Here is a 25779-nt window from a genome sequence, read left to right as displayed (position 1 = left end):
GGTATCAGAGCCTCGTAAGCTCTGAAATTACTTAACCGTTTTTCAAAGCACCTTTTTAAAACTTCTTGTTTTTATCAATTATTTTAGAATATTTTTTTCTCATTGGTTGTATTTTTCAAGCACTACTAACCCCAAGACGAGAGTCTTGGAAATCTGTTGTTATTCTTTTAAGGATGTCAAACTCTTATCAAGAAGGATACAGCACTGTCTAACCTCCACTATTCAAAGGAGAAAATTTCAGTTATTGGAAGAATAGAATGGAGTGTTACTTGAAGTCTGATATCGAACTTTGGTTCATGATCTTGAAAGGTTACACTCCCCCGTCGAAAGACGGAACACCATTAGAACCAGAAGATTGGATTCCTCCAATGATCAAGAAGGCACAACTAAACTACAAGGCGATCAACACTATTCAGTGCAGGCTCACAATGGAGGAGTTGAACCGAGTCGGCCCTTACGACAACGCTAAAGAACTGTGGGACTCCCTAGTCAAACTACATAAAGGGATTGACGAATCTAAGGTAAATAAAAGTGATTTGCTTTTAAATAACTTATTCAATATTAAAAAATGTTCCCCGGAGAGACAGCTTTGCAACTCCACGCTCGACTGAAAGACATCCTCAACGGTCTCCATCTGATCGGATATAATCTTGAAAACAGCGACACAATAAGGTACGCGTTAAACGCTTTTCCGAGGAATGCTTTATGGGCATCAATTGTAGATGCGTACAAAGTTTCTAAGGATCTTTCAATTCTTAAATTGGATGAATTATTCTGTGAATTGGAACTACACGAACAATCTAACGTAAGTCATGTCGAGAAAGGAGTAGCTTTGTATGCAGGTCCAAGCAAGGAAACGAAAACAAGAACAAAGATCAAGTCTGAAAGCGAGTCAGACGCTGACTCAACAAATGAAGAAGAGTTAGTCAACATGGTCCGGAGATTGCTGACGAAGAAGAAATTCACAAAAAATGCCAAGAAGACACCACTCAACCAGACCCAAAACAAATCAGAAGTGATTTGTTATGGATGCAACAAAAAGGGGCATTTCAAAAACGAATGCCCAAATCAGAAGGAAGAAAGACTTAAATCGACAAGACGAAAGAAAGGACAAGACCTCTTCCGACGAATCTGACACGGAGCAAACAAAGCATTCGAGCCATCTTGCATTTATGGCAAGAAGCGAAGATTCCGACTTCGACTCCGATGAAGAGTACGAATCCGAGATCGACATCGAGTCCGAAAGAAGTCACGGATCGGAAGATCCAAATATGGTAACGATTTATTCTAAGTCTAACTTGCTTAAAGTAGTTAAATGCTTGTTTAAAAATTGTCAAAATCTGAAAAACAAAATAACTTGTTACTTAAGGAAATAGACCACGTTAAGCAGCAAAACTTGAGGAAGAAAATTCCAACTTGAAAGGTCAAGTCGAGCGACTCAAGAAAATGTTGGAAAAGTTCGAACTGGGGTCCAAGTGTCTAAACATGGTACTTGGATCACAACGAGTCGTGTACAACAAATCAGAACTTGGTTACAATCCTAAACAAACAAACAAATCATACTTGTCATTAATTAGTCAAAATGTTAGAAGTCAAGTCTAAGCATGGGTCCAAACAAAACATTTAACCAGACCAATTAAACCAAACTTATACTTAATCCCTAAGAGTCAAATTCATTACTTAGATAGACCTTATCTAAGCTATGACTTAAAGGGAGCAACTAGAAAGACAATCCAACCAACATGATTAACCGAACCCATACACTTAAGATTAGGTTTATTTTTTACTTAGAATAGTTAGATAAAAAAAGGTTTACCAAACCCTACAACATAACATCGAAATGGATTGAGATGATAATATGTCAAGGAAGCTTTGTCGAAAGCATGTTTAGGCTGAATCTTGTGTATTCTACCTGGTGCACTAGATTTAGTGGATCTGACCGAAGCTACCCCAGTCAAACATGGACTAGTTAGACCAAAATTTAGTATTAAGTTCTTTTAGCGGAAACAGTTGGAAAGTCTTCAGCAAGTGGTTCACCGTTGATACACAAGAAGGTCATATGCCTCGCCACTGAACTGAAAACTTATCCTTAGGAAGCCTACTTGATTAACCCAAAGCTAAGTTTGAATCTAACATGGATTCAATAACTTTTTTCTATAATTCAAACCTAATTAACATCAAACCTAATTTAATTATTTATTAAAAAAAACTTAATATTTTAAAAAACTTAATTAAATTATCTTAAAAACTTAATTAAATTATTTTAAAAACATAATTAAATTATTTTAAAAACTTAATTAAATTATTTTTAAAAACTTAATTAAATTATTTTAAAAACTTAATTTAAATTATTTTAAAAACTTAATTAAATTATTTTAAAAACTTAATTAAATTATTTTAAAAAACTTAATTAAAATTATTTTAAAAACACAACTTAATTATTAATTAATTTAAAAACTTAATTAAATTATTTTAAAAACTCAATTAAATTATTTTAAAAACTTAATTAAATTATTTTAAAAACTTAATTAAAATTATTTTTAAAACTTAATTAAATTATTTTAAAACTTAATTAAATTATTTTTTAAAAAAACTTAATTTAAATTATTTTAAAAACTTAATTAAATTCTTAATTATTTTAAAAAACTTAATTTAAATTATTTTAAAAACTTAATTAAATTATTTTAAAAACTTAATTAAATTATTTTAAAATTTAATTAAACTATTTTTAAAACTTAATTAAATTATTTTAAAACTTAATTAAATTATCTTAAAAACTTAATTAAATTATTTTTTAAAAAAACTTAATTTAAATTATTTTAAAAACTTAATTAAATTCTTAATTATTTTAAAAAACTTAATTAAATTCTAAATTATTTTAAAAAACTTAATTAAATTATTTTTTAAAAAAACTTAATTTAAATTATTTTAAAAACTTAATTATATTCTTAATTATTTTTAAAAACTTAATTAAATTATCTTAAAAACTTAATTAAATTACAAATTATTTTAAAAACTTAATTAAAATTATCTTAAAAACTTAATTAAATTATTAATTTTAAAAACTTAATTAAATTATCGTAAAAACTTAATTAAATTATTTTAAAAACTTAATTAAACTATTAATTTTAAAAACTTAATCAAATTATCGTAAAAACTTAATTAAATTATTAATTTTAAAAACTTAATTAAATTATCGTAAAAACTTAATTAAATTATTTTAAAAACTTAATTAAATTATTAATTTTAAAAACTTAATTAAATTATCGTAAAAACTTAATTAAATTATTTTAAAAACTTAATTAAACTATTAATTTTAAAAACTTAATCAAATTATCGTAAAAACTTAATTAAATTATTAATTTTAAAAACTTAATTAAAATTATTTTAAAAATTTAATTAAATTATTTTTAAAAAAAACTAATCAAACCTGTTAAACTGTTTTTAAACCTTAATCATTTTTAAAACCTAATCAAACTTATTAAAATTATTTTTTTTAAAAAAAAAAAGGGGGATTTTCCGTCGACCGATCATTTGGTTCGGTCGACCAACCAATTTTTTATTTATCGGTCGACCGAATCATTTTATCGGTTGACCGAAATAGTAAAGCATAATAAATTTTTGACCGTTCACCTAACTTGTTTCTCTACTAGAGTAAATTTATCGGTCGACCGAACAAGTGTCTGGTCGACCGAACATTGATTATCTGGTCAAAAAGGACACAGTCTTAAAGGGATTGGTCGACCGAACCGTGGATCGGTCGACCGATCAGCCTCTATATATACAGGCTCGGGCAAACCGCAAGCCTCATCCAGCTCCTTTTATCCTCTTCTCCTTCTTACCTTCGAAGTCGTTTCGCTGATTCTCGCTTCCCTCGGTGTGCAATAATGCCTCGGTATTCTCCTATTATTCTTTTTCTCTTTATTTACATATTGCTAAATTATCTTTTTATTTTTTATGATAGTGAAAAAGTAGAGCAATTGCGCAACGAGAGGCTAGCTCTCTTAATCCCAGTCAGGACCCTAGGTTTTCATCTGAGGAATTACGCCAATCTTTTCCAAATAAAAAATTTAAGGTGATAGGAACTCGTTGTCTTGATCTTCAATTCTACCAAACTTAGTGTCCTGAAGCCATAAAAATCAACCAATACTTTCAGCTAGATAGCATTGTCTTTTGCCGGCATGCTTACAATCTCATTCTCTGTTCTGAATTTTATCACAACCTGTGTGAACTTGACCATCATCACTATAGGACTAAAGTAGCCACCAGAAAGATATTGTTTGATCTAGATATATTTCTTCGATTTTTACGGATCCGACCTTCGATGAACAGTATATTTTTTAGTGCTTCCCTTCAAGACCTATTACCTGCTCCTTTTACTCATTTAACTCTTGATATTATGTATGCCGATTTTTTTGAGAGAGCCCGTCCTAAGAAAATGCCTACTGTACCACTAAGTCCTACTGACAATGCTCTTTATAAAATGGTTGTATCATGCATTCATCCTTTATCGTCTAGGGATCAGGGGGTTCTGCGTCCTGTTCATCTCTTTTTAATGTATGCATAACGACACCATATTGACTTTGACTTAGGATACTGGGTTTACCGTTCTATTATCTATTATTCGGGGTACAACACTTCGAATAAAGTCCCCATGATCCAGTGTCATGTCCTCACTGCATACATTGCTTCTTTAGGGGTCGGTGTTCACCGTGGTGAGCTGATTGAGTTATCTGATTTCGATCTTGTCGGTGTTAGGCAGTTGTCTTTGGCTGGGATTAGGACTAGTGCCGAGGGTATGGTGTATAAAAGGACTCATCCACATTACATTCCACCGGCTGTCGAAGAACCTATTGCTGAAGAAGATCCAATCCCAGTTACTGTGTCTCCTCCGGTGTTTATTGATCCAGGATTTGTCATGACGCCTTACTTTGACTTTGCTCAGAGCAGTTCATATGCACCTCCTCCTCCGATTAGTGACTTCTTTACCCGTCTTCGTGATGATATTTTTAGTCGATTTACCTCCTTAGAGATGAAGATGGATGATCAGTACAGCTCCCTCCAGGGTCAAATTGCAGACTTTCGTCAAGAGATGATGGATCGTACTGATGCTTTAGAAAAGGAGCAGCGGAGGATGTTTGACTATTTTCGAGATGATGAGGATGAGGAGTGATTTTAGGGTCTATTACTTCTGACTTGTTGTATCTATTAACTATCTTGAATTATGACTATGTATGATCTTAAGTACTTTTCATTTATGAACTTCTTTAGTAGCTTTTGGTAAATTTTTTTAGAATAGGTTTCTTAACATGCTTTCAAAATGTTGCTTAGTAGTTTTTCAAATTATTTTTGTAAAAATTCCCATTTCAAATTCTGTTTTCAAAACCTATTTCAAGCTTTTTGTCTTTCTGGAGTAACCTAGGTCTTTACCATAGAATTACATGATCCTATAGTTTTAGGAGCCAGCATCTCACAAGCACAGTAGGATCCCTTGCTTGATAACTTAGAATCGGTGAAATGCTTAGGACCTAGCCTAAGATTTAAGATGCTTATATTGATGCATCGCTATAAATATGGGCTTTAAACAACATACATGGATCAATTTGAGTCAACTAGCTAGTAACAACCCAGTTAGTCCTATATACTCAAATTGACAAACCTGAGTCAATTGCTACTATCTTGTGGTAGTTAGCTTTGTACCAAGGCTAGACATTTCATCATAAGGATATTTTTTTCCTTTGTTTTTTTTCTAACCATGCTTGAACTTTTAGGTTATCGTCAATTTTAGGGGGAGCTTTGAGCTAAACTTTTTAAATTTCACTTTACAATTTTTTAAAAATATTACTGTATTTTTCAACTTGGTGAAAATTTTTCAAAATTTTTTATACCTTTTTAGGTTCCTTAACTTTTCGAAGTTTCTTCATGTTTTCAAAATTTTACTCTATATTTTGTTCTTATTTCAAAAGTAATAATAATATATTCAAAATTTTAATGTTTTCTAAATTATATTTCTTCAAACATTTTTAAGATTTTTTTTAATGACAATAATACTTTTTAGATTTTTTTTTTTGAGGATTTTTCCTAACTACTTTACCTATGCTAGAATTTTATCTTTGCTATGTTTCTAAAATCTTACCTTGATCAACTTTTCAAATAATTTTCAAATTTTTATCTAGAAACTTGTTACAATTTTCAAAACCTACTATATTTTTAAACTAGGTTGTTCGCTTTAACTTTTTGCACTCAAAGGTTTTCTTTGAACTTTATTATTTTTCCTTGGTTTTGAGGTCTTCCCCTATTTTTAATATGTGTCAAAGGGGGAGAGATAGTGAATTCAGGAGGAGTTGTTTAACTCAGGGGAGAGTTAAAAGTTTAATTGCTTGTTTATTTAATTTTTGCATATTTTAACTTAACTTTGAACCTTGGTTGTCAAACATCAAAAAGGGGGAGATTGTTGGTGCAAGTTGCATCAGAATCAAACCTAAGTTTTGATGTTGTCAAAAGTTCAAGTTAAGTCTTGTTGTGATCTAACAAGTTGACTGAGTGTACAGGTTGTTTACTCAACCGGGAAAGACCTAGTTGGAGGCTAGGCAGGAGAAATTTTAGCAGATCGTGGAACTCAGGTGCAAGTCCAATTGGGTCGAGGGGACTCAACGCTTGGCGGTGTGATCGAGAGGTCTGAAGGATCGAAGATCAAGAAAAGTCCTGGCGAGCCGATCAAAGCTAAGTGAAAAGTCCAAACTAGATCTGGAGGATCTAAGTTTGACGAATAGGTTGAGGTAAACAACTAGAGGAGCGACAGTGAGGTCAGGTTCCCGAAGGGAACAACCTCAGGTCGCTGATCCAACTGAAGAAACCGGGAAGGTTTCCAAGTTGAGATCAAGACAGTTCTACTGTCTTTTATATTACTCATGCATTATAATATTATTGTGCTAACATTTGTTTTGCAGGATGTTTTGTCTAACACTATCTTGTAGGTCCGGCTGGATCGGTCGACCGAACAGGTGAATAGGTTGACTGAACAAGGAGAGATTAAAGCAGTGATCAGATCAGACCAGAACAGACCGAGTCCGATCAAAGACTGAACGGTCGACCGAACAGTAAGATCGGTCGACCGAAACATGATGACTTAGCACAGGCCAGTTCATCAGCATCGATCAGAAGCAAAAGGAGAAAGAGTTGATCGGTCGACCGAACCAATCAACATTAATGCACCATTAAATGTGGATCTCGGCAAATTTCGACGAATAGGGAAGGAGCCTGTTCGGTCGACCGAATCCTTAATGGACAGTTAATGCAGAAGAACGAATCAGCATCGAATCTCAGCCAGGAAGGAAGGGAGCTGGTTTGGTCGACCAAACATAGGGATCGGTCGACCGAACATCAATGATCTTATAAATTGAAGCTCGAGGTCTGAGGTTGTACAACGCTTACTGATCATCTCAAAGCTCTTCTCTGCAAGCGGACCGTGCTACAAGTTCTCTATGACTCTTCAAGCTACTCCGTCCGAAAGTACCGACCGAGCTTCAACCTTCACTTACGATTGTCGGTATACTTTATTTGTATTGCACTAAATTCATATAAGATAGTAGAATTGTTACTATCTTATATCATTACATACTGTACGTATTACTTCTTTCCGAGGATTTCGGGAAGAAGAATCTTAGTGGATTGCCCATCAGTGCGGTCAAGGATCGCGGGTCTTGGAGTAGAAGTCGACCTAGGCTCCGAACCAAGTAACCGAACGAGTCTCCTTTTACTTTCCGCTGCACGACTCTGTTTTCTAGAATAAAAGAAAAGTTTTAAAAGCGCGATATTCACCCCCCCTCCCTCTATCGCACTCATCCGATCCAACATATTACTCCAAGGATCGCGGGTCTTGGAGTAGAAGTCGACCTAGGCTCCGAACCAAGTAACCGAACGAGTCTCCTTTTACTTTCCGCTGCACGACTCTGTTTTCTAGAATAAAAGAAAAGTTTTAAAAGCGCGATATTCACCCCCCCTCCCTCTATCGCACTCATCCGATCCAACATATTACTCCAATACCACTTAGCACAATATCCCCTTCCTTTGCTTCATCTCCTTCATCTTTCAACCTCTATTTGTCACCAACACCATGCATCGGAGTATCAATACGATAGTAAAATAGTATCTTTCCGATCAAAGGCTGAAACTATCATACATCTCGAGATTTTGAGCCTTATTGTCAAATGATCGAAACTGCTTGAGATTTTGAACCTTGGTGTCAAGTGATATCGAGTTTCGATTGACCATTTCGTTCGGCACAGTATGAGATTTCAAACCATGTAATCACCATTAATGCACTACCAAATCAATTATCGAGCAACTAATTACCAACAACTAGAAATAACTCAAAATTTAAAATTCAAATATAATTCCAAATTTGCATCACATACATACACATAAAAATTAAATTTATTCACCTAGTACACATAATCCACTTAATAACATGGTACTAAAAAAAATGGCTAAGGAAGTTCAAATAAATCTCTCTTCTTCTTCTCATTAGGCAAGTTCAGGAGCATTATAATGCAATTTTGAAAGGAAAAAAAAAACTTCAATGGGTTGGGATTCAAATGTAAAATAAACCTTTACACCAGTAAGTTATATGCATGGGTGTTTGGCATTCTCAGGCTATTCCTCAAGTTGTAATGGAGTTTATTTCAAAGTATGACAAATCAAGTTTGGTTGGCTAGGTAAAAAAAAATATCTCTTGTTTTGACTAGGCAGGTTCAAGGATATTACGTACAATTTTGATGCTTACAGGAATCCAAGTGAATAAGCTTGGCACTATTCTTAAATATATCCAATGGAGCAAACAATACAAAGTGTAATTTTACCAATAAATTAGTTGTGCTATAGATACGAGTAACGAACTAGTATTTTCAAGAATCATGGATATGACAAAATTATAAATTAGAAACATAAACAAGCCTGGAACACACTACATTTCAAATATAATGTTCTAAAGAAAAATTAAAGTCAAAAGAATAAACAATAATCAAAGTGAATTATGCCAAGTAAACCAACCAATCCTGAGGCATTTTGCAAAACCAGAAACCTCTCCCACTTTGACCCATCAAGTTTCATGGCGTGATTGTTGTCACTCCAAAAGGCCAATTTTTCACAACCATTGAGTTCCCATCTCAAGCAAAGGGACGAAGAGTTTGCGAAGGTTCTTCCATTTGCATAAATACTAACAGCAGCTACGCGTATTGTACATTCATTAGACACAGTCATAGGAGAAACATGAAGTCCCGTAGAGTCACGCTCTGCACTCTTGGAAGCCTCAATAACATCAAATGTGTTCACTGCTCAGCATGAAAAAAAACTAGAGTGAAGAATAAAAAAGAAAGAGAGATCCATGTATAATTCACATATCTATGTAAGTATATAACATCTTTGAAAGTTGTGTTCATTCTAACATCCTCCTTGATTCACTCTAAAATTTTAGCATTAGTTGTCTACAAGAAAAATTATTTTCTAGCTCTTTTAATTGCCATTTGCTTTAATTTCTTCTTTTCTAATTGCAAAACCAATAATGGAGGTTAACAGAAGATGTAATAATGAATAACATATATGTGTATATAAAATTAAGCTCACTCACTGAACATCTACTAGAATCTTAGGATTGCACGAAAATTTTAGAATTTTAATTTAATTTAGTTCATGTTTTTGTTTGTAAGTTAGTTACTTTAAGTATAGGATTATTTTGTGCTCTAACATACTTTTAGCTTATTTCTATTTCTATTTGGTTGGAGCATTTAAGAGAACCCTAGTGCACTATGTTAATTATCTTTTGTATAATAATATTCCTCTCAATGAATTTTTATTCTCATCAATTACTTGTTTTGTGAGATTATTTATCCCTATATTGCATCAAAGTTATTGCAAAGTTCTGTGCCAATTTTGAATTGCTCTGGCGATGCAACGCTTGTTATTATGATGTCGCTGCTAGTTTTCAACTTATAATATAGATTCCAACATCAACAAGAGTAATATGTCTAGTAATAACAATTAATTTGAGCCTAACCTACAAATCAGTTGTTTTCATTGGAATTTGATAATTATTTGCAGTCATTCAACTTCCAATCCAGCATATGGACATTGAAAAGTTTTCAGAAATGTGATTCATTTAATGTTATAAAATATATTACTTGGGAGTTGAATTTTACTAGTTTATTTATTATTAATTGTTAACTCCGCCCATGATGACCGGTCATGGCCGGTTCCAAACCCGGATAAAGGATAAGGGTTACGTTAGGTTGTCAGCCAGCATCAAACTATGACAAATATTCAATGAATGAATCCATTAAACTATTGTGCTAATGCTAGGTTATTCCCCGGAAGGAACGCGCTGCAGGGTCCGACTGTAACATCTCGGCAAGGACCGCTACATCTTCAGAACTCGGGTGTAGTGATAAATATGCAAGAGTTCGCGTTACAGGGTCCGACTGTAACGTCTCAGCAATGACCGCTACATCTCCATGAAAACTTGGGTGTAGTGTTAAATAGGCAAGAGTTCTCACACCATAGGTTAGATAAGAACAAATATGATAGGAAAACTAATAATCTAAGATTTGGAACATGGAACATAGGAAATCTCACTAGTAAATCAATGGAGGTAGTAGATATGATAATTAGGAGAAAAATTAGTATTTTGTGTGTACAAGAGACAAAATGGACAGGTGAGAAGGCAAAGATGATAGAGAACTCGGGTTTTAAGTTATGGTACACTGGAAAGAGTAAAGCAAGAAATGGAGTGGGTATTATTGTAGATAGTTTGTTAAAGGATGAAGTTATAGGAGTAGTTAGAAAAGGAGATAGAATTATAGCCCTTAAAATAATAATGACGAAAGAAACTATGAACATAATTAGCGTATATGCACCACAAGTAGGATTAGATGAAGCTACCAAATCAAGGTTCTAGGAGAACTTAGATGAAATATTACAAAATATTCCACCAAATGAAATGATTTTAATAGGAAGTGATCTAAATGAGCATGTCGGAGTGAAAAATGAGGAATATGAGAGAGTATATGAAAGTTATGGGTTTGGAACGAGGAATGAGGAAGGGAAAACTATATTAGATTTTGCGATAGCATATGACCTTATATTAGCTAATACGTTTTTTAAGAAAAGAGAAGAACACTTAATCACATTCAAAAGTGGGAATAATAAATCTCAAATTGACTTTCTTATGGTTAGGAAAAAGGATAGAAAGATTTGTAAAGATTGCAAAGTCATCCCTGGAGAAAGCTTAACTACCTAACATAGGGTAGTAGTGTTGGATATACACCTCAAACATAGTATCAATAGAAAGAAAATATATACAATTCCTAGAATTAAGTGGTGGAAGTTAAAGGATGGGAAGCAACATATATTTAAGGAGAAGGTAGAAGTACAAGCATTAGGTGAAATATACGATGACTCTAATACAACATGGGATAAGATGATATCAAAGTTGAAAATAGTAGCTAAGAGTGTACTCGGTGAGTCAAAGAGGCATGCACCATTAAGTAAAGAATCTTGGTGGTGGAATGAGAAAGTGAAGGAAAAACGAATAGCTTATAAGAAATTATATATTTGTAAGAACGAAGAAAACTTAAAAAAATATACAATAGCAGAAAGAAGCTAAGAAAGTAGTGAGTGAAGCAAAAAATGAAACTTTTAAATGGTTATATCAAAAATTGGATACAAAAGAAGAGGAAAGAGACATTTATAGAATAGCTAGAGTGAGAGAAAGAAAAACAAGAGATCTTAGCCAAATAAAATGTATTAAAGATGAATGTAATAGGATATTAGTAAACGATGGAGAAATAAAAGAGCAGTGGAAGCGGTATTTTCATCAACTTTTTAATGAAGGTTTAAGTGATCAACTTAACTTAGGTAATTTAATTAGGTCAAATGAGCATAGAAATTTTAATTTTTATCGTAGAATTCAAACTTCAGAAGTAAAACAAACTTTAAATGAGATGCACAATGGAAAAGCCGTTGGACCAAATGATATTCCGATAGAGATATGGAAGTGCTTAGGAAAAACAAGGTATTGAATGGTTTACAAAATTATTTAACATAATATTGAAAACAAAAAAAAAATCTCTGATCAATGGAGGATAAGTACTCTAGTTCCCTTATATAAGAATAAGGGAGACGTACAAAATTGTGCAAACTATAGGGGTATTAAACTCATGAGTCATACTATGAAACTTTGGGAAAAAGTAATAGAAAAAAGATTAAGGAAGGAGACCACAGTGACAGAAAATCAATTTAGGTTCATGTCTGGAAGGTCGACAATAGAAGCTATACATCTTCTTAGACAATTAATTGAAAAATATCTGGAGCAAAAATAAGATCTACACATGGTATTCATTGACTTAGAAAAAGCTTATGATAAAGTCCCAAGAGAAATTATATGGAGAATTTTAGAAAAGAGAGGTGCTAGTATAACATATATTGAACTAATTAAGGATATGTATGAGGATGTAACGACCAAAGTAAAGACTTCAGGGGGAGTAACTAAAGCATTTCCAATAAAGATAGGGTTACATCAAGGATCAGCTCTAAGTCCCTATCTTTTTACATTAATTATTGACGAACTCACTGCGCACATTCAAGACACAGTACCATGGTGCATGTTGTTTGCAGATGATATTATTTTGGTAGATGAGACACGTGAAGGAGTAAATACTAAGCTAGAATCTTGGAGGGAACACTAGAAGGGAAAGGTTTTAAGCTTAGGTAGATTAAATACAGAATATATGGAATTTAAGTTTAGCAATATTAGAAGTAATGTAACAATTGTTAAGATAGGAGAGGACAAGTTGCCCGGAACGGAGAGATTTAAATATTTAGGATCATTTTTACAAAATGATGGAGGGATTGAGAGAGATGTCTTACATAGAATACAAGCAGGATGGGTGAAATGGAGGGGAGCATCGAGTGTTTTATGTGACCGCAAAGTATCTCTTAAACCTAAAGGTAAGTTCTATAAAACCGCAGTTAGACCTGCTATGTTATATGACTCGAGCACATGAGCAGAAGATGAAAGTTGCAGAGATGAGGATGTTAAAGTAGATGTGTGGACATACGAAGATGGATAAAATAAGAAATGAGAGCATTAGAGAGAAAGTCGGAGTTGCATCTATTGAGGAAAAACTCCGAGAGACACGTTTAAGATGGTACGGACATATACTTAAACGACCAATAAATGCTCCAGTTAGGCGATGTGAAACTATGATAAATATGCATATCAAACGAGGAAGAGGAAGACCAAAAAAGGCTTGGTTATCAACAATAAAATAGGATAAAATTTATTTAAATATAGATGATGATATAATAGGAGATAGAGCTCAATGGCGTAAAAGGATTCATATAGCCGATCCCACCTAGTGGGAAAAGGCTTGGTTGTTGTAGTAGTTGTTGTATTTATTATTAATTGCTTGTAACCATTATTCAAAAATATTCTTTTCTGAAATATGATAAATTTAATGTTATCACCAAAAATATAATACTTGGGAGTTGAATTTTATTACTTTATTTATTGTTATTTGTTCACGGCTATTATTAAAAAGTTCTCTACTTGACTTTAAGGTTGGACCTATTTGCTTTGCATGATTCGCATCACTAAAAAAAAAAAGACAACCCGGTATACAAAGTTCCTGCCATGCGAGGTCCCGGGGAAGGATCCATTGTACGCAGCCTTACTCTGCATTTTATAAAAGGCTATTTCCGGGATTCGAACCCGTGACCTTTAGGCCACAAAGCAACAACTTTACCGTTGCGCCAAGGCTCCCCTTCAATAATTTGCATCACTACATTTTGTAATTTCAGGACTGCAGTAGTAAACTTGGTATTCATTATTTACACAAGAAAAACTGAAATTGCATGCTAACATAATAAGAAAAAGAATACCTGGTTCATTAGCAATCAGTGCAATTGAAGAAGGAAAGGCACAAAAAACAAGCAATTCCAATTTTGCTAACACGGGATTTGGATGATCATCTCCAACTAGATTTCCACGTGAAAAGAGTAATTTCTGTAAAAGAAACAATTATCAATCAAGTAAAAATTTAGCCTGAGAAATTAAATTTAATCTGAATCACAAAACAAGATGATAGTCTTTCGAGTCTCAATATGTAGATCATATTACTTACAAACTCCCCAATTGTTTGGCAAATGATTCTGTAAAATCTCCCGCCACTGGATAATTCATGTAGCTGAACAACTGACAAATCCTGCCCACCTAAAGCATTGAATGTTTCAATGAACTCAGTGTTGTCATCCCATCTGTTAGGTCCTCCAACTAACAATACGTCCATTGATGAACCAGGAGCAAGAAACAACTCATCAAGACCATTACTATCTAAATCTTGTATGTTGGCATCTATCTTAGATAAATCAACCCAGTAACCACCGTGTTGATTTCCATTTCCTGCCTGATAAGCAGTAAGAGGATAATATGCCGCTAAAGATTTAACAGTCTTTAATGTTACGATTCCATCCATAGACTGTATAGAAGAGAGTGATTCAAGGGGAAAACTTGCATGCAGCACAGCTCGGCCAACACCAGAAGCATATAGAGATGTCCATGAACAAGGGTTCCCCAATTCTGGTCTATAATCATTCAAGTGAATGGAAATCTCTGAAGCCATCAAATCTGTAGTATTCAGAATTCTGAAAGAACCACTTTCTGAAAATACTTTCCACCTGACAGAAGAGCTAAAAGCATCACATCTGCTGTAGTAGTAACCTTCAAGGAGATTAAAAGAATACAAATCACTTGAAAAAGAATAAAGCAATGAGTCCAAGTAAGAGAAATTCAGCATTTAACAAAGAGTCAGCACCATTTGACGTCTTCAATGTCACAGCAGCCTGAAATTGTGTTCCAATTTCCACCTCTACGGGGAAAAATGGCAACATAGCCATTGCAGAGGGAATGGAGACCTCTATAACAACCTATAACAAAGAAAAGTTATCCATGGAAGTACACAAGTTTTCAAACAATATTTCAATTTTTCTCATTATGCATAAACAAAAGAAAATAATATGCTTCCAGTAAAAAATGAATGTTGCCAACACAGGTTTTGGCTTTCTTTAGTACAATGTAATCAGGCAGAACTAAGAAATTCTTGATCGGTCTACAAAACCAAACTTTCAGCAAAGAATAACAGAATGTCCAACTTGCTTTTGTAACACTTTCAAAAACATGGATGGTCCAGATTGATTTGTATGGCATCAATTAAATAATGAACATTACCATGACTAGACACAAAAAAAAATCAACAAAATGGAACATTTCTGCCTATTACTTATGTGTAAAATGTAAGGTGTTTACTATAGATATTACGTATGCGGATCTAGGTCCAGCCCACCTTCAATGTGTAGTGAAATATACATAGTGAGATGCCAATATGGAGGATATAGTATGATGCTGATATGGTAGGGTGAGTAGAATGTATTTGTGATGTGGTTATTAGTAGTGTCTTACTGTATTAGTGCAGCATCAGTGGCAAGTTATCAGTAGAGTATTAGTGGGAAGTTGTGAAGCTATGAGAGTTGAGTTGTGACCTTGTGGGGTGCCAGATAAACTAAACTGCATTTGCGACTAGTATATATTGACATTGAAACCTTCAATGGAATATCAATAGCTAATTGCTTCTGTTGCCACTTCCTACATACCTTCAATGCCCATCAATCCAGTCACATAAGCTACTATGCCACACATTCGGCCTCCTTAGCCCACAAATCAACTCCTCTAACAATTTCACAGTATCTCAAACAGGAAGTTAGGATAATCTTATACCAACTCTGAAAAATCATTTGTTTCTAGTTATATTCATTGAAACAAAAGTGGTATTCAATGCAATACCATCATAAACAATGCAAAGCATGACATCAACTTTAAGCAGGGTTTGAAGTGTCAAGCCGTGCCACCCAAAACCGCCGGAATTTACCGTTCGGTGCGGAAGCAAAACTAGCACAACACGCGAATAAATTTCGCGTGCATCATCTACACGCGATCGATGATCGTGGGACGCCTCTACACAACTGAAAGCGTCGCAAGACGCTTACGATGCCGTCAGAAGCGTCCCGCGACGCTTCCGGTGGCGCTAGAAGCACCACAGGATACCTCCACCGACACCGGAAGCGTCGCGCAACACCTCCTCCAACGTTGGAAGCGTCGCGCGATGCCTCCACCGCCACCAAAAGCGTAGCACGAGTGCTGCTCATGGGACTCGCAGGATCGTTGCGTGCTGCATGATGTTACAAAAAGAAAATAAATATTTAATTAATTTAAACAATTCATAACTAGAGATGTGATATTTTGAATAGACTTTTATAAATGCTAATTAAACTATCCCTATAAAATATATAAAAAATATATTTAAAATTAAAAAAAATATTAATTGATATTATAAAAATTCTTTTTTACTGTTTTAAATTTATTTAAAAGTTTAAAAAAATCTAATAATTCATATTTATGTTCTGATAATTTTTTATTATTATTTTATATTTTTTTGACTGTTTAATTGATATTTTGATTTTTTTACTATGTTAAATATATAAGATTTAAACTAATAATTAATTAAATGAATAAATAATTAATTTATATAATTATCATATATCAATTTTAATTCGAGTAATTAATATATCTTTAAAGAAAACTATATTTAGTTACTTTTTCTAACAATATTGTTCAAAGAACTTATATAAAATCACTATACAACTTATTTTTAAATTATACACAATAAACATATTTATCTAATAATTACTATATATAAATAAAAAAAATACCGAAACAGTATCGGCACGATATAATATTGAAACCGTATCGTTGACCGAAACCTCGACACGGGTCGAGATTTTAAACCTTGGCTTTAAGTACATTAAGCAATCTACATACTCAATGGATTTGGCGGAGATTAGTTCAACTGAAATAAATAAACACCTGATCATAGTTTGCAGAATCAAACACTGAAACTACTCTAATGATGGCTTGACCAGGCCTTTTAGCTAGAATAGAACCAAAAGCAGATACAGAAACAACTGCCGCGTTAGATGAAAACCAATGGTAGTCTTCAAGGCTATTCCCACACCCTAAATCAAACAAGGAGGATAATGATGTTAGGAATATACCAATTAATTTAGACATTAGGTTAGCAGTATAAACATCAACCTCCAGTTGCCTTTAGTTCAAATGCCTGTTCGATTCCAGGAGCCCAAGGAAGGTGAATGACTTCAGAAATATGATCATGTTCTCCAAATACTAAACCAACTTTGCTGCAGACATTAATTTGCTGCACAGCCCTCAGAACCTAGAAAAAAAATGCAGATTAGGAAACTGCCAAATACCATTATACTTTTACCACAAAAACAAAATCATCCTTTTTCAAATTATTCAATATCATGAAGCACCAATACTCAAATTAAAAATCAAAACAAAATAAAAGGTCAATGTTGCATAAAAAAAAGAGGAATAGATGAATTACCTCGACAGATCCTAATTTTTCTCTCTGAAAAGAAAGAGCAGCACTCAGAACACCTTTTCCTTCGGAAATTGGCTTAAGCAATCTAAAATATTCCCAGTTACTTAACATGGCATCTCCAGCTAGAGCATACAAATCCCAGTATCTTGAAGTGTTACTTTCCAATGTAAAGTCATTGCTCTGCCATTTAAGAATAACAATCACAAAAGCATGAGTAAATACCCTCAAAAAGGAAATGAAGAGATCTTTATCCTCATAATGGGATCAGACATCAAGATGTAGCCAAAAGGATAGAATTAAGTGAGATGTCAATACAATAAAGAATAGGAGCAGTTCACAACAAGAGCAGATGCTACATAATGCATACTAGTAGGCAAGTGTATATGCAAGATATATCCCAAGTTCTCCATAAACAAACAGCTCTGAAGTTACAAATAGTTGAAACATATAATCTAACGGAGAAATATAGATATGCTTGCAAAAAAGAAATCATCTCCCACCTCTGTTATGAGTATTTCATTTACATCAGGGCCTTCCGTTAAGACTTTAATGTTAATCATGTACTCTTGGCCAGGAAAGACGTACCAAACATCTGAGGAAGAAATAGAAGCCACCCCTTCTACAGGAATGGAGCCATTGGTCACTGGTACTAGATACAGACACAGTTTACCAGGAATGACTACATGCATGGTTGATCTCTGCTCATGACCAGAAAGTCTAGTGTCCTCAACAACAATATCAGTTGTACCAAGACTCAAGGCATGAGCAACTCCCATCGCAGGGTCAGTATGAGCCACTGAAGAATTTGTCACATACCATCTATGATGCAGGGATGGAAGATCAATAACTGAAAAGGCAACAGCAGCATGTCATAAAGCAAACTTTACATATTATTGCAAAAAAACAAAACACAACCAACTATATGACCAACACTTGCTTCGACATAGTAAACAATAAACAAAATTCTGTTAATATAGGCTGACCAAGTAAATGAGCATGAAAAAAGGAAGCAGCTGGTAGGAAAAGGTCTTGAAATAAAGCCTAGAGTCAAATGATGCAGAATAATGAACTTTTGGTGTGGTAATACTAATATTTATTCTTTCAAAGATAATCCTTAGATTCACCATGAAGTCTTGATAGGGATATTTTAAATTAGCTATAAATTTTGTTAAATCAAAATTTTATACAAATATGATACTTTTAACAATTTAAGCTGCAATTTAGAAATATTGGTCTGACAATCAAGTGTTTATCATGATATTGTCGCACACATCATGTAAATCAGCTCACAAGTTTCTTTTATATCCTTGTTTAATCTCTCTGACCAATGGCATGTTTGTGCAAAGCACAAGCATCTTGCCACAATTGTAATTTGGTTGATCAAATTTAACATAGATAGGTGATAAGTCTATTTAGTATGTGTTAGATACCTGAAAAAAAAAATCCATTGTTTTCCTGTTTGCCTTTCTCAATTGAAAAGTAAAACAGCAAATAAAAGATAGCATTGCCATCATCTTTTTGACTTCCATATATAATAAAACTTATTTATTACCAAGAAAAAGCTTTCCCATAAAAACAAGAAAAAGTATTACTATAGAGCACATTTTTCATTAAAAAAAAAATCTTTTCCTTTGAAAAGGAAAATGAAAATTAAAGATAGTTTGTCCAAAACAAGCAGACCAAAACTTAAATATGTTATAACAGCTTACGCTTGGATTACTGGTAGATATTTAAATCATAACAAACCATTCATAAAAGTACTATGTATGGCAAACCTTCGAGCACTCTAATGGATTGTATCTCAAACAATCAAATGCCAAGTAGAAACCAGAACATATTTCTTTTAAGTTGTTTTACCTATATTTAGTATGCACCAACACCATAATCAAAATTGATCCATCTCAGAACACCTCATTCTATTTGTATATCACAAAAAAACCAAGGTATGCAAAATCATCATTTTAAACAAAAAATGCAACACAGCGAAATGATATAAAGGGCTTATCTAACAAATATTTCTAGCTACAGCCAAACAACTGAGCCAGTGTGATCGTGTTAACTGCATATGCAGATATTTTATTGAGGAAGTTTGGATGCTTATGTCCTTAAGCCAAATGTCGGGTTACAGCATGTCTATTGCCAGCACTACCATCCTCAAACACTTCATTTTCTACTAGACCCAATAATACTGCATAATGATAACAAAGAACTTTCCATTCTTTGCTTGCAGACATGTAAATGGTCATCCAGCAAGCATAAGCGACAACCACAAGAAAATTCAACCAAAGTCCCACGACATGGATCTGCCAAAACTGAAATTGTCACAGGATAGGATGTCGGCGATAGTCAAAATTGTATTATGGTTTGCATCCTAGAGATTTAATTCTCATTGAGCAACACACTAGTTGAAGAAATCTGCCACTATATTTCATCATCCGTTTACTAATTTTGATTGTTGAGTAGACACCTGTAGCAGTCTTCAGGCGAATAACCCTCAGATTGTAGCGTAATAAAGCGCCAACAGTGACAAAGATTGGTGATGTAGGACTCAGCGACATAGCTTCAGAAACAGTCAATATAATATGGTCGTCCACATGCTCAAGTTCTGGCTCAAATAACTGAGCACTTACAACTTCATGACCAATTGAAGAACCCTGGACTACATATAAGTTGGAGCCTACACCCTGAAACACAAAGAAAAAGAAAAACAAGACAAATGCTAGAATTAAATGTCACCATAAAAAGCATTGTTGGAAAAGAAGAGAATGGTTTAAAATTTTAAATGTATTAGCATCTACATACTCTATCTTCCAGCTCAATTTGCAGATCCAGATCGCCACAGAAACCACCACAGTCACTTAGTGGTGTTTCCTTCAAAGGGACATGAACAAGATGATTGATGGTATCAACATCTGAAGATTGAGGCACAAGTTTCCACAAGAACTGTAAACCCACCAATGCTGAGAACTCATTTTCTGTAAACATAAGGTGTTCCTCAAAATAGCTAAACTTTTGGAGTGTGTTAAACTAACATTAAAATATGAAGTAGGATGGCTATATTAAGTAGCAAAAATCAAAGAAAAAGGAAATGAATAATCTGTGGAGTCAAAGGGCAATGAAAAAACAACATAGGAATGATTAGCAAATAGAAGGGTTTTTTTTATTTCAATACTTTCATTAGAGTTGTTCGCATTGATGATGCTATGGATTCCATGCAATCTGCCTTTTCATGAATTTTTTCCCCAAAGCATAACTCACAAGACATGGTTCTCTCGACTAGTTATCTCATTCCTCATTTTTGGAGATGCTGAGTCCTATTTAACGATACCTTGAACTTATGGTTTTGTTAACTTTGTTCACCCATAGCATCAAACTCATGATAGTCTATCTCCTGGTTTCACTGATTCATATTGGATAACTTCAAGTTCAAAAAGGGGTTTGTAGTAAAGAACACTTGAGATGCAGCACTACTTTTTTCTGACTAATCTCACCATTTTAAGGTCACCTTCTTCTTTAATTCTGTTCCCATACATCTATGTCTCTCCCGCTAATTAGGATGTCTCATTGCAAGATATCAATCAATCTCTACTTGCACATGTTCATTAAAAGGATACCATGGATGTCCATGGCTGAATACTTATCCGTGGAGATACCTCCACCGTCGTTGTCTTCAATTAAGGATCTTCAATCAGGATGGCAAAAGAGTAGGGCAGGTTTAGGACAAATTTTTCTTCCTCATTCCACCCTACTCTACTTTTCATGCAGGGCAGAGTTATAAAATATAAAATAATAGATAAAATATCTTTACAATGTATATTATAGACTAAATTCAAGTGGATTGAGCAAAGCAGCATGAGGTGGGGCAAAAAAAATTATCCTATATGCTACTTGAACTACATATGTACCTTTTTTTATCCCACACTGTCCCATGTAGATTAGGGGCAAGGCAAATTTAAAGTGGCACAAAATCTTCATCTAGGACACAATCTTTGATACCATGAAGAGGAAAAGATGCAAGGCTATTACCCTAGATAGTACCTTCAACCTCTGTAATATATATTTTATTCATCAAAGAAATATTACATTTAGGCCCTTTGTAATATATAGTATTGACAAATAGGTAAGTTGTACATAGAATTTTGATAAAATATTATATTTAGGCCCTTAATAATATATGCTTTCACAAATAGGACCCTAACATATGGGCATAGAACATTTATACTCCAACTTAAGGGAGAGCATCATAGATACTCTAAATCAAATAGCTATATGTAGTGAGTTTAGTTCCACGATAGATGTTTTAAGTTTTGCCTTAACAATTTATGTTGAGCCTTATGTATACCTTGTAGTAGTAGTCTCAATAGAACATATAATAATAAACATTAATTTGTATTCTCCTATTTAACACTTACAGAAATATAAATATGAACAACCTCATTGCCTAAACTATAAATCCTTCAAGACCTTATGAGACTCTTTACTAAATCTCATTTATGCTTTTTCCTCATAAATTCCATTTATACTCTCATATAATTCCAGTTTTGCAAAAAAGACTTAGGAATTTTACAATCAGTTGCCAATTGTGCATCAAGCACACTTGTTAGCCTTCGAATTTTCAATATCTATAGTCATCTATGTGTAAAAGCAGAAATTCATTTCTCCATTGACAATCCATTAGAATAAAAACCCAAAAAATTAATTTCAACTACCAAACTCAAAGAATAAGCATGACGTGCAATGCTGATACTAGATTCATTTCCTTCAGTTTATCTGTTCAACTGCAACAACTAAGCAGGTGGTAATAGTAATAACCATGTGCTATGTGAGAAACCAAAAATACAAAGCGATTGAATTTCTTGCATCCTGGACATACTAGATAATAGAATCAATGATTTACTTTATAATGAAACTTCCCATGGAATTGTACAATGAGACAATGTCCCACGAGTTGACAAATTATTTAGTGATCGTAAGAAAAAAGTAAAAATGTAAGGTAGCTGAAACCTGCACTATCAAAAGCATGAATGTGCAATGTGGCAAGTTCATCTAGATCAATTTTCACAGCACGGTGAAAAATTTGGATCCTTGATATCATCTCTACAATGACTTTGCACCGTATTGTAGTCCCAGTTAGTAGATCAGTGGCATACACTGCAGTCTCCTTCCTTCCACTATAATGTGAAATAGATATCAATCTAGCACTTGTTGAGCACCTACTGCTGCTATTGTACTCTGGTTCAACCCTCAGGAAATCATGATGATCCCAAGTCCTGTATATGAAAAAAATGGTAACACATTTATGAAAAAACAAAGATAAGTACTGTCCAAGCTCATAAGAGACACAATGTTTAGTAAATTCAACAGACAAAGTTGCTGCTACTCTTGTTTTAATTCTCAATAGCTTCTATAATAATCAAACCAGGCTATTATATTATATGTATTCTAGTTTAAATTGCAAAGAAACTAATAAACCAATTTTCTACGGTACCAGACATTGTAAGTGTTGGGATACAATCAAAGTCTCACATTGGAAAGATATAGAAAAGATCATGAGTTTAAAAGGATGTGTGATATCTCCATTGGCATAAGACCTTTTAGGTAGAGCCCAAAAGTAAAATCATGAGGACTTAGGCGCAAAGTTGGCAATATCATGTCAATGTGGAGATACGTGAATATCCTTTGGTCACAACAAATGATATCAGAGTCATGGACCAGACCAGATGTCATGTGGGGCGATCTTGAACGAAGTTGCGGTAAGCCCGAAGTAGGTCAGGATAACCGGATGTTCGCAAGGAGACCCGAAATAGATCAGGGTGACCGTATACTTGCAGGGAAGGCCCAGAGCAGGTCAAAAGTGATCAGATGTTCGCAAGGAAACCCAAATCATGAGAGTAATTGTGGTCCTTTGTTTGAGGGAGGATTATTGTGAAACAATCAAAGTCCCACATTAGAAAAATATGGAAAATATCATGGGTTTAAAAGAATGTATGATATCTCCATTGACATGAGGCATTTTGAGTAGAGCCCAAGAGTAAAATCATGAGGGTTTAGGCCCAAAGTGGACAATATCATGTCATAATGGAGATATGACCTTAACAGGTCAAGAGTGATCGAATGCTCGCAGGAAGACTCTATGAGAGTAATTGTGATCCTTCGTTTGAAGGGAGAATTATTGGGATGTCCCGCATGGAAAGATATGGAAAAGATCATGGCTTCAAAAGGATGTATCATGTATGATATCTCCATTGGCATGAGGTCTTTTGAGTAGAGCCCAAGAGTAAAATCATGAGGATTTAGGCCTAAAGTGGACAATATCATGGTATAATGGAGATATGTGAGTATCCTTTGGGCACAACAGTAAGCACTAAAGTCTTGCTAAAAGTTGGCAGACAACACACATTAGACAACCAAAGTTGTCATAAGAAAATGAAAAGCAAAGAGTAGAGATATAAATGGTGAACAACAACGACAATAACATGTAATACAATGGGCAATTTCACAACTAAACTAGTAAAATGGACACCTTTTCCTCGAGACACACCACACTAGTTAAATTGATATGTGAAAAAAAGATTGGAAAGCATGTGAGGTGTTGAGGCATAGGCTGCAAATCTGAGATAGACATCCAAACAGATGAACTGAAACCATCAGACTAGATATGAAAACATGTGTAAATAAATAAAGAATAGGTAAGGTCGAATGGATAATGAAAACAATTAATCCATGTCAATATACCTGCCAAAGATGCAAACCATGGAGTAGCTAGCACAGGTGCTACAGAAAAAGATGTTTTGATATCCCTCGTCGAAAATCCTCCTTTCCCTCGGTTATAGATTGTAATATCTATGTGTATATTGTTGGATGTTGTAGTTTTAGATCATTTGTATGTATTTTACATGGAATTCCGAACTAAACACTAACCTGATGAATCATCCATCTTCCTTTTACACCCAATCATTGCAAAAAAAAAACCTCCCCCAATCTGACAGTGGTTGCTAGTGCAAAATTAGCTGGGGCTTCTTCCTGCAGTCTTGTCATGATTGTCAATACTAGCCTTCTTCATTCAAGGGATATTTTTGGATCAGGCTTTCACCCATTGTTCAAGATCCCCACTCAACATCAATTATAAATCTAAGATGCGATTAATGCAAACAAAACGCTGTGAATACTAGCTTATTTCTTCCATTCACAAATTAATAGGTATACAAATCCGAGAAAGCCCAATAAGCAATAACAGCTAAATATAGATAGTTTTATTATCAAACAAAGATGTATGCCTAAAGGGTTAATTAACGACTGGATTGTGCCTGACCCACTAGATCTCAAATGCTGGCGTGATATGAGGTTCAAGCGTTGTTGAAAAGCGGATACGGTCACAAAAGGTTAAGGTCTACTATTTATCCTTACCCTCGTGTATATTACGAATAGAATAAACCTTTTGTAATTCATGATGTATCAACAACAACAACAACAATAACAACAAACAAACAAAAAACACGGTACCAAGAGAAGCATCCGCCGCTTCCCTGGAGGCGATACTGGACGGGGTTGGTCATTCGAGGAGGCAGGAGCACGTTCAGATCAGCGATGTGAGGCCCCAGCGAGGTTGGCGTCACCGGCCGCGCAGCCAGCACCAACAGAACCACAACCGCCAGCATCATCACCACCTCGGTGGCTCCGCGGTTCACCATCTCCGCCGACAAGATTCAGTCCAGTTTGAGCGAGTTCAGCGATGGCGTAAACCCTAGAGAGTGGACTTGACGAGCGAGAAAATGGACAGGCGTCGAGGTCGGGAAGACTGTGAGAAACGGAGTGGAACTGGCCGGATTCACATGGTTACGGGACACGAGGCGGCGGATCGCACGCAGTTGGAAAAGCGTTGGTGAAATTAGAAAAATATCTAATCCGCTTTAAGAAACAAAACAAAACCCGGGTGAGGCTTTAAACCATCTCCAATCCATGCATCAAAACCCCATATTTAGTGTAAAAATAACACCGAACCTTTTCCATCTGTACATCAAATTCACATGCCAAATATGGCGTGAGAGAGTTTTTATTTTTTTAATCTTATTATAATATTATATAATTAATTTATAATTATTATTTTCTTTCTCTTTACTTTATATAAAAATTAACTACTTATTATAAATTTAAATTAAATGTATTTAGTAGTATATTTTAATTTTACTGTGCATATTTATAAATATTTAATTTATTAAAATTATTATTTTAAATTTATTTAATATATTTTAATTGTAATTATATTTAT

General features: G+C 34.2%; 1 protein-coding gene across 3 annotated transcripts in view; it reads right to left on the bottom strand.

Annotated features, from left to right (window-relative positions):
* LOC121981196 (nuclear pore complex protein GP210-like) overlaps window positions 1-25428 on the bottom strand; it is a 50969-nt gene extending 25541 nt beyond the window's left edge. For all 3 annotated transcript variants that reach the window (XM_042533597.1, XM_042533599.1, XM_042533598.1), the window contains exons 1-12: window positions 25014-25428; window positions 22515-22780; window positions 20313-20485; window positions 19978-20194; window positions 18011-18357; window positions 17514-17690; window positions 17201-17339; window positions 16973-17121; window positions 14868-14979; window positions 14178-14773; window positions 13936-14059; window positions 9052-9332 (exon numbers count right to left, since the gene is read on the bottom strand). In XM_042533597.1, coding sequence (XP_042389531.1) covers window positions 9052-9332; window positions 13936-14059; window positions 14178-14773; window positions 14868-14979; window positions 16973-17121; window positions 17201-17339; window positions 17514-17690; window positions 18011-18357; window positions 19978-20194; window positions 20313-20485; window positions 22515-22780; window positions 25014-25201 — 2769 coding nt within the window. In that variant the 5' untranslated portion in view covers window positions 25202-25428. The remainder of the gene's footprint in view (window positions 1-9051; window positions 9333-13935; window positions 14060-14177; window positions 14774-14867; window positions 14980-16972; window positions 17122-17200; window positions 17340-17513; window positions 17691-18010; window positions 18358-19977; window positions 20195-20312; window positions 20486-22514; window positions 22781-25013) is intronic.
* Window positions 25429-25779: the final 351 nt, after the last annotated feature.

This window comes from Zingiber officinale, chromosome 5A (assembly GCF_018446385.1).
Source record: "Zingiber officinale cultivar Zhangliang chromosome 5A, Zo_v1.1, whole genome shotgun sequence".
Classification (NCBI taxonomy): Eukaryota; Viridiplantae; Streptophyta; class Magnoliopsida; order Zingiberales; family Zingiberaceae; genus Zingiber; species Zingiber officinale.
The sequence above is the reverse complement of the archived record's forward strand: the minus strand, read 5'-3'. Positions and strand labels throughout refer to the sequence as shown.